Source organism: Buteo buteo, chromosome 12 (genome assembly GCF_964188355.1).
Source record: "Buteo buteo chromosome 12, bButBut1.hap1.1, whole genome shotgun sequence".
Classification (NCBI taxonomy): domain Eukaryota; kingdom Metazoa; phylum Chordata; class Aves; order Accipitriformes; family Accipitridae; genus Buteo; species Buteo buteo.
In genome coordinates this window covers 42505459-42514762 of record NC_134182.1, presented here as the reverse complement: position 1 = coordinate 42514762, position 9304 = coordinate 42505459, and the positions used below count along the sequence as shown (strand labels likewise).

Sequence of the window (9304 nt, the reverse complement as noted above, 5' to 3'; positions counted from 1 at the left end):
GCTTCACGTGAAGTTCGTCGGGCTTAATGCCACTGAAACAGCAAATGTAAAAACTCTTTTATTAGAAAGAAAATAGATGGAGTAAATACAAGGGTGTTGACTTTCTATGGGGAAAGACTTTCTATGGCCCCAACCAGCGCATTGACTTTATTAGACAGTACTTGTTGGATGGTAGCAATACCATTAGTGGGAGCAGGGGAGGAGAAAAGCTTAACTGAAATTGTGGGGTTTAGGCCAAATTTAGTGCTGAAAGGGAACAAAGGCACCCACAGTCTGGGGAGGCCGGGAGAGACAGGGCAAAAAATGCCACTTCTGTCTGCAGCGCCGCGGGGATGGGCAAGAGCTGTTTGCACGAAGAAGGCTGACGTGCATCTTGGCTTTATCTGTTTTAATTTGTACCAGACGTCGAACACTTAGAAAAGTAACGGAACGGCAAATTTTGTGCATGCACCGTTACAGTTTTACAAAACATTCGTGTATCACAAAGTACGAGTTACCGCAAAGCCCTGCTTTTCCGGTGAATATCCTGAAAGATTTCTTTTCTCGATATTTTTTATACATATATATATATATATATATCTTCATTTAGCTTACACCAATGCGAAAAATCATTTAGGACGGTGTCATTCAGTGCCTTGCAATAAAAATACACAAGAGATATTAAATATAACTCACGGCAACCGGTTCAGCAAGCGCAACTTTACAGATGCTACAAGTTACACACAACCCAGCATCGACTCAAACACGAGGAGCAAGAGTTTCACCCACTGCTTCCACAAATTACTTGCAAAAGATGTTGTTTTAAGCTCCTCCCATCCCTCAGGCTTGGTTTTCCTGACGCTGTCTGCCGTAACCATCTGATTTAGCTGATCTAAGTCTCTCGCTACGTGTTTGTCACTGCCCCCCCCCGCGCCCCGAGCATCCTTTTTGCTGTATTTTAACATCCTCTAAATCATGGTGCTGAAGTGTGACCGTGACTTGTCACCTATAGCGCATCCAAAATAGCTTTTTCTCTGGCTGTAACACACCAAGCGTTACCACTTTGGGATTTTGGGGGGCATTCAGCAGCACTTTTTGCCTTTAGATAGGCTAAGAAAGAGTGAGGCTCAACCAAAAGCAAAGCGGCGCGGGGGGTCAACGAAAACCCGGCCGGGGCTTCAGCCTCGCTGCAGGGAAACTAAAAAAAATCACTTTATTTTTGTGGATTGCTGCAGGAGGTATTTGCAGCATGCAAGGTGCGGAGCGGGCAGGTCCGTATGTACAGGAGGCAGGGTGGGTTTTAGGATTAAAGGGTTAAATTCGCAACCTGTCAGCTTGTGGCTTGAAAAACCCCTATCTGACCTTCCTAAAACCCCTGTGGGGTATATAGGTGCTCGGGTGCAACACTGCGGTGTGCCCCGGGGAAAGAGTTTTTGGTGGCAGCGGGACTAAGGGGATTAGGTAAAACCCTGCTTGTTAGCAAAGAGGATTTTCGGAAACGCTCTTGCAGGGATGCCAAGGACCGGCCGAGTTCCTCTCTGCCTGGTCCCTCTCGGGGTGGCCCCAAGGAGGAGGAAGTGGTGAAGGCCATTTTTTTGGGCATCTAGCTCCATCACTGTCCTGCCACGCCGGGGACGCGTTTGGGGCAGAGAATGAAATTTTCATCCGGTCGCCTAAACCGGAGCCTCCGGGGAGGTGATGGGGAGTGTCGGTGCCCACGCGCCCCAAGGGCTCTTCACCAAAGATGACCGCAAGCAAGAACAGAGGGGGTTCGGGGGGGTCCCCACGGGGACACGGGTGACATTTCGAAGCCGTGGGATCCGGGGCACGTCAGTGCATGGCGAAGAGGGTGAGGAGGAGGAGGGCGGCGAGGGAGGCGTCGGCGAGATGCAGCCGTATGCCGGAGGCCAGGCGGTACTCGCGGTACTGCTGGATGCACATCTCCCGGATCACCTTCGTCACCACCTTGGTCTCCAGCTCTGTCTCCGTTTGGTTCACTGCCGAGCCAGCCTCCGAGGCGTTCTTCTTGGCGGCGGGTCCGATGTTGTATTCGGTCACCGTGATGTTAAAGCAGTCGGCGACGAAGACGTCCTGCGAGACGGGGCTGCTGTAATCCCGGTAGTAAACCTGGTTGGGGTAACGCGCCGAGTTTTCGTTCCACCATCGGTACTCGTCGGGGCTGTCGAAGCGATAGTGCATCCCCGACATGACGCGTCCCATGGCGTAGCCCCCCAAACCTCCCACCACGGCGCCCGCCGCCGCCGCCCCGGCCACATGCTTGAAGTTGGTCTTGGATTTGGGGGGTTTCCATGGCTTTTGGTTGTGGTAGGTTCCTCCGCTGGATGGGTTGTAACCCTGTCCCCACCCGGGGTTGTGGGGGTAGCCGGGGTTGTGGGGGTAGCCGGGGTTGTGGGGGTAGCCGGGGTTGTGGGGATAGCCAGGATTTTGGGGGTAGCCGGGTTGGCGGGGGTAGCTGGGCTGGCGGTGGCTTCCCGTTCCCCAGCCGCCTCCGCTGGGTTTGCCTTTGCTCTTCTTCGAGAAGGCGACGTCGGTGAAGGTGCCGAGGAACAGGGCCACCAGGCAGCAGGTGACAAGGAGCCTGGCCATGGCTGCGGGACACAAGGACAGGGAGTGTTACGGGCAGGAGGCAGAGACCCCACAGCCCCTGCATCCGCGCTGCCGTGAGCATCACGGGCTTTAGCCTCCCTTACTTATGCATCGTATAAAACACATATCGTCCCCTTTAATCCAGCTGCAGAACAAACAGCTTTGGACTTAAATGCATATTTATCCTTCCCAATCCCCCTTATTTTTATATATATTTTTAAAAATATTTTATATATATAGAATTTTTTTTAATACACACGCATATATATATATGTATGTATGTATGTATGTATCCCCCACCTCCCCAACAGGTCTTCTGCTCGTAATGGCAATTTTAAGTAGTGGAAGAAAAGCTTTTGGGAAAAATGCTTCACTTGGTTGGGAGGTAAAAATCCACTTACCAAACCTGCTCTATCCAATCAGATTATATAAATGAGATTTCTGCTGTGCAAGGATTGATGGCTATGAACAGATTCAGCCCAGACTCAAAGCTTTTGGTTACCCAGGGCTGCAAGGAGAGCAGTGCCTCACCTTGCCCTGGAGGTTGTTTTTTTCCCAGAGAATAAAATTCAGCATGTTTTGCCCAAGTCCCTGTTGATGTGCAACAGGCCTTAACTGAAGAACAGCATTTTTCTAGTTTAATGTGTTTGCAAATAACTGCTTGCTCAGTGTTTTGCTACTGGCATCCCAGGGGCATGCCAGGCGTCTCCTACGTTAGCTGGTGGGCTGGCAAGGATGCAATCCCATTTTAATGAGCCGTTTCTCACCCTGTGTATAATCCAGCATGTGTAATATACATCAGGTCTGCAAATCCTTTGGAAAGACCTTTGGAAAACACCTCGCAAGCTGCAAAATCCCTTCGGATTCCTCCCCGCAACGCCGAGGAGCGTTGCATTACTGTGACCCTCGTGTTTAATATGCGAGCCCAGCAATAGCAAAGGTTTTTTCTGTCCTGCCCGTGGTTGAGCAATCCCCAAAATTCCCCTGTGCATGCCAGGATGCTGGGGGGGAGGGAGAGCGAAGCATTCCCAGCAAAGCGTGGGTAGGCATTTCGCAGCATCCTTGGATGCTTTGGATGTTCTTTCTGGCTCGCATTACAGCAAGAAACAATTAAGGTATGGGTCTGGAGTGAGTTTTTTTGCAGCAACTAATGGACCAGTTTCCTTAAGAGTCGGCACTCAGCCCAGAGATTTAGTTCAACGCAGAAAAGAGATGATGGTCTCTCATGAGGTACCGCCCTTAACAGCACAAACAGGCAGAACAAACCCCTGTTTAAGCCAGAAATTCTTCTGTTGCACGTTAGCTGTAGTTTTATGGTCCATAAAAAGCAAATTAATTTCTCCTTGGGTTCAGACACTGATGCTCTTTCTTTCCTCCACCTCCCCCCAAAATCTGGTCTTATGTCAGGAAACGTTTGAGTGAAGGTCCTTTAATGTCAGTGTTATGGTTGGGATGGTTAGCAAGGGGCTTAATTAAAAGAGCAGGGAAGATACAAGAGCCTGTCCTTTGTGATGGGGAGGAAAGCCAGGCTCAGGTTGGCTGCTTGGCGCCGTCTTGTAAAAAAATCGGGTGCAAGACGCCCGCTTTCGAGCAGGTTTGCTGCCTCCCTCGCCCTGCAGCCCCCACCCGCTGGGAGTGAGCGAGGATGAGATCAGGGGCGTTAAAAATAGCTGAAAGACACGGCAAAAACTCAGATGGGCGAACGCTCTTTGGGCACTCAAAAAAAAAAAAAGGAAATAGGGGAAAAAAGCAGCAAATTAGCAAGTATTTTTTTTAAGATGTGTGACTCCCCACAGTGAGTTGCAAGGGGGGAAAAAAATCAGCCCCTGGATGAAACCAGGTTATGGCAAACTCCCGGAGGATATTCTGGCCTGGCAGCACCAACCTGTTCCTCTAATTGCCTTCGCAGAGACGAGCTCTGATAAACAGGGCAAAGGCTTATTTGTGTTTGTGCTACTAATTACCCAGGTCCTCAGGCAGCTGAGATTCACCCTGAATAAATGCGGTCGCTGGCCCGAACCCCCTGCGTGCAGTGGGGACCAGGGAGCCGCTTCCTCTGGTTTGGAGCTGGGTTCCCTCTGCTTGGAAATAATATTTACAGTGTGACGTAATATTATTATGAAATTATACTATCGAATGGCCTCACAGGTATTTTTTCCTGACTCTTTTTAACTTTCCTCCCCAATTTTCCCTCTCTGCAGGTGGACGTAGGTAATGAGAAATTAATTCAGGTGATTTATATCGGAGCAATTTATATCTGCCCTTGTGTTGGAGAACCAGGAAACCTGGCGCTCCTTCAGGGCAGAGGGGGAATCGGAAAATGGAGGATGTGAGGAGCAATCGCAAGCAGCAATTATGTGCGCAGGGCTGGCAAGAAGGTGGCTTCGGTTTGGAGAGGAAAACCAACACCCTGGTGCCAAAATAACTGCGCAAATAACCTTGTTAAGGTGCCTGAGGGCAGAGAAGAAATGAAGGGAGGTGGGGAAGGGGAAGGAGCGATGTGGCGAGGAGGGTGGGAAGATGCTCTGGAATGGGGGTGTCCGGACCCTCCTGGCGATGCTGGGAAAGTCCTGACTCATGGGGGGTGAAAAATCAGGGCTGGGGCTATGGGGAAGGGGGGATGCAGCTGGCAGTTTGCTTTCTCAAAATGCCACCCCTAGTTTTTAGAAATATCCCCCCCTCATTTTTTTTTAACTCTCCAAATAATGGGGGAGCACAGTCCTGCGCAGCTGGGAGCTTTTTGTGGGAAAGAACAAAACCCTCCAGGTAGCTCCTTGGGGCGGGCGGGGGGGGGAAGAAATTTCCCCACCAGCAATAGCTTTGAATCAGCCCTGAGTAAACAAGCGCTGGGTGAGAAGCAGAGCTCTGTCTTTTAAGGAGGACGCTCGCCTTTGGAGCTGGAAATGTCTATTTTTAGGCGGCGATGGTGGGGAGAGGAGGCAGCCCCCTCCTCCCCTGTGATGCTGCTCAGTGTTAAAAGCCCCCTCGCCTCTGGCTTTATCCCACCCGAAGCCCCCACGTCCCATTTCCCCGACACTCACCAGCTGGGAGCCCGTTGCTTGCTTGGTTCGGGGTAATTCAGCCTCGGCCGCAGAGCTACGGGGAGGAATAAATAGCGAGAGGGAGGAGCTGGCTTCTGCGCAGCCCAACCCTGCACAGCCTGGCCAGCGTGCATCTTCTTTCCCTCGGGAATACTGCAGCCGGCACCCCGCAAAATTTGGGTTGACTCCCCCGTCGTCCCTCCCAGCAGATACCGGCGTGGAAGGCAACGCCGGTGACCAAACGGGTGGCTGGAAGATTGCAGCGTTTGGATGGTTTATTCAAGAAATATCGATGGGATCGGCAGGGTTTGGGGCCGGCTTGGAAATCTTGGAAAATTGCAGCGCTTGGATGGTTTATTCAAGAAATACCGATGGGATCGGCAGGGTTTGGGGCTCTTCTGGAAATCTCGGGGTTGGGGCTCTGGGAGAGGAAAAGATGCTTTTAGCAGTTGCCAGCTGCAGCTCCAAATCCATTATCCTGTGAAATAGATGCTCTGCACGTTGATGGGCAGAAAAATAAAACAGACTCAGACCTACAGGGAAAAGGATGAATCTGTTCTGAGTTTGTCTCGCTCCAAAGGAGTAAAACTCACTCCTGCACAGAGCGGTCATGCTTTATGTTGAGGTACTCCAATATTTAATGGGAGGAAATGCCACAGAAGGCAATTAAAAATTATATGGGATGCTAATGGCAAGCTGGGGGTTTTACAGCACTGTTTTTTGGAGGGCAAGGGTATGCGTGGCTGTAGAGACCTAAAGACCGGGATGGGGAGTTATTCCCATCCTTTATGGTTAGGATGGGCTATAATAAACGGGTTGAGGCCAGAGCAACCCAGGATGCTTGCATGGTGGTTGGGAGATGCAAATGAAGCTTGAAACTAATTGCATTGAGACCGATTTTGCACAATCACGCAATATAGCCAAAACCCTCCTGAGGTTTTGCTGCCCAAAATAGCCAGCCCAGGTACAGCCATCCCAGTGATGCTCCCGCCCCTGGACCACAGAGCACATCTGGCCATAAAGAGGATTTCCACCCCAATGCTCCATACGCTTGTTTATCCATCTGCTTGGATTACGTTAAAAAAAAATAATTTTTGTCTGGTAGGGAAATGGGTTGTGCTGGGCGCTTTGGCTACACTGGGGAGACATGCATATTAATTTCTGGAGGAGAAAATTAAATAACGGGGGCAGGATTAAGGTCAGCGAGCCTGTTGAAGCTCTCTCCTGCAATACACAGGCATATTTATTCCTCCTGTGAACGCACAGATGGCTCCTGATTCCCTTGCTTTGGTTCAAATACTCTTCAGTGGGCTAGCTGAACAAAGCCAGGAAAAGAAAGAAATACAGCACCGGGAATGGGATGGTTGGGGTGAATTCATCCATGGCTTCTAAAAATCAGGATTTTTCCATAATAATATATTTCAGAGGAAGTTCTGGTCTTGTTTGGGGAAATATAGAAACTCTGTCAGATTCCAGTTGCAAATCTAGCAGGAGCAGCGTATTGGCTATTAATTAATTTTTCATTTATTGTGGAAGTTAGCAGTGCTAAACCCACCCAAACCAGTATATCCACAGCATCTATTTAACAGAGCCATGTGCCACATGGTTTCTTTAGCATCTCAGAGCAAAATTTCTCCCGGCAGCAAACCAAGAGCTGCATTGATCTCTGCTGGAGATTTGGCCCCTCTTCAGCCGCAGCTCAGGCAATGACAGGGGACAGAGAAATAATGGGAGTTAAGTGTGATGGAGGTTCATGCCAGGTTAGAAAGCATTAATGGGATGGGTTTTTCTTGTAACAAATGGAAAACGCTGACTTTGGTTTAATGATGAGCTGGCAAAGGACCTGAGTTCATCTGACCCTGCTTCATTGCTTCTCATTGATTTTTTTTTTTCTTTAATTCATGCAAAACACTTTTATTCACATAAGTCTGGACTGCTTGGAGAATCAGCCACAGCTTGCAAAGGCAGGGTAAGGCATTAAAATAGTTTGTGGGAGACTTACTGGGATTTGGGGGTAATTTGGTTGGGTTTGGAGGTAGGGATGAAGTCCCACAGCCTGTCCCCATCCCAATGTCACACCCTGAAGCAGGCAAAAATTCTGGGCTCAAGCTCACCCCATCTAAAATCATGCTTAGCTCATCAGGAAACCTCTTTAAAGGCTCCAAAGGCAAAAATAAGTGAAAATAAGTGCTGTGTTCGGAAGGCTCATGAAATGCATTTTGCAGAACTTGGTTTGTTTTCTGGTCTCACCACAGAATAGTCGCTTTTAAGTAGAACTCCTCTACCTTGGATTTTTCTTGGGAACCAGATGCCTCGGTAATATTTGGTTCCTACCTGCATGAGAACAGAGAAAATGCAATTTGGGGTATAAACGGGGTGACAGCAGCGCAGGGAAGGAAAGCGCTGGGGTGCTTGCTTCCCAGCCAAAAGGAAAGATGCTGCTCAGTCAGGCTGTTATTTTCCCATGCTGGTGTGTAATTAAAAAACTGAAGCCTTATTAGGGTATTTTGCATTTTCTTTGGTGGCGAGGGCTTCATTGCGCGCATGGGGTAAAGCTATGCCAGGGCTTGAGGCCCTGCAGAGCCCAGGAAGGGCAGCTCCCTTCCGAGAGGAAAAGACTATAAATTTTTAGCCTCTTGCCATGGACAGAAACGGGCCAGGAGCAGGACATTAAATACACACACTTCCAGAGTATCATCAGTTACGCAACCCACGATGGTGGGGAGGGGAAATCCCAACAAGTTCCTAATCCCGGAGGCACGTAAGGGCACGAGCAACGTGCCAGGAGAGGAACCATCGAGGGGGGAAAAGCAAGCAACCCAAACTTTCCATGCCGCATCTCACGGTGCTTCCAGGAGGAGTTTTCTTTTTGGCCAGATGCAGCTCTGTTGCAAAGCCAAGGAGTGCAAAGCTGGCATGGAAAAAATAGGTCAGTTTATGACTGCTTTAGTAAATGAGACTCATTGCAGCCGTGATGCTGGGGAGGAGTTTGTCCCCACCACGCTGACCAGCTTTCCTCGCCAGTGATGTCTTTTTGCAACGCGATCTATGGGCAGATGTGACTTACAGGCAACAGGATCCTGCGGGCACCTGCCTGCTGGTGGGAGGCTCCAGTGAGAGACTATCGAAAGGTGGTTTTGGGGGGGAAAAGCAGCAAATAAGGCAAGTCTTTTTCTTGCTGTGTTTCAAAGACAAAGCTAGATCCTTGAGGAAGTAGATTAGCCAAAGTAATTTAATATGTATTTCTCTTCTGCACGAAGCAGCAACTGAAATATAAAATATCAGAGGTGGTACACACCTTCCTTCTCTTTACTCTTAGACAACTGTCTTAAAAAAGGCTTTAAATGTTCATCCAGCTGATACAATCTGATTAGGAGTGTAATAACCTTTGCTCATGTGCTACCTGCTATTCCAGGCAGGGACACATGTAAGCTTCTTACGGATGGGAGGGACCCGGACCCTCCCTGGCCGCAGGCTGATGCCTTCCCAATGAGGCACTGCTTCTTTAGAAGATAACCTGCATGGGACACAGCTCCCAAAAATGTGCCTTCGACCCCTCCCATGGTTGGTGGCATCACCCAGGTGTGCTAGAAGGTAAAATAATAACCTTTATTAAAAATAAAACCAAATGCCTTTTTTGGACATACTTTTTTATCCTGGAATAAGCACTGATAATA

The 9304-nt window shown here is 49.3% G+C and overlaps 1 protein-coding gene across 1 annotated transcript; it reads right to left on the bottom strand.

Annotated features, from left to right (window-relative positions):
* Nucleotides 1-373: 373 nt before the first annotated feature.
* On the bottom strand, nucleotides 374-5741 carry PRNP (prion protein (Kanno blood group)). The gene is made up of 2 exons (XM_075043682.1): nucleotides 5628-5741; nucleotides 374-2588 (listed from the first exon to the last, which is right to left on the bottom strand). The coding sequence occupies exon 2, from the start codon at nucleotides 2584-2586 to the stop codon at nucleotides 1810-1812; it is 777 nt and encodes a 258-aa protein (XP_074899783.1). The 5' UTR covers nucleotides 2587-2588; nucleotides 5628-5741; the 3' UTR covers nucleotides 374-1809.
* Between the last annotated feature and the right edge of the window lie 3563 nt (nucleotides 5742-9304).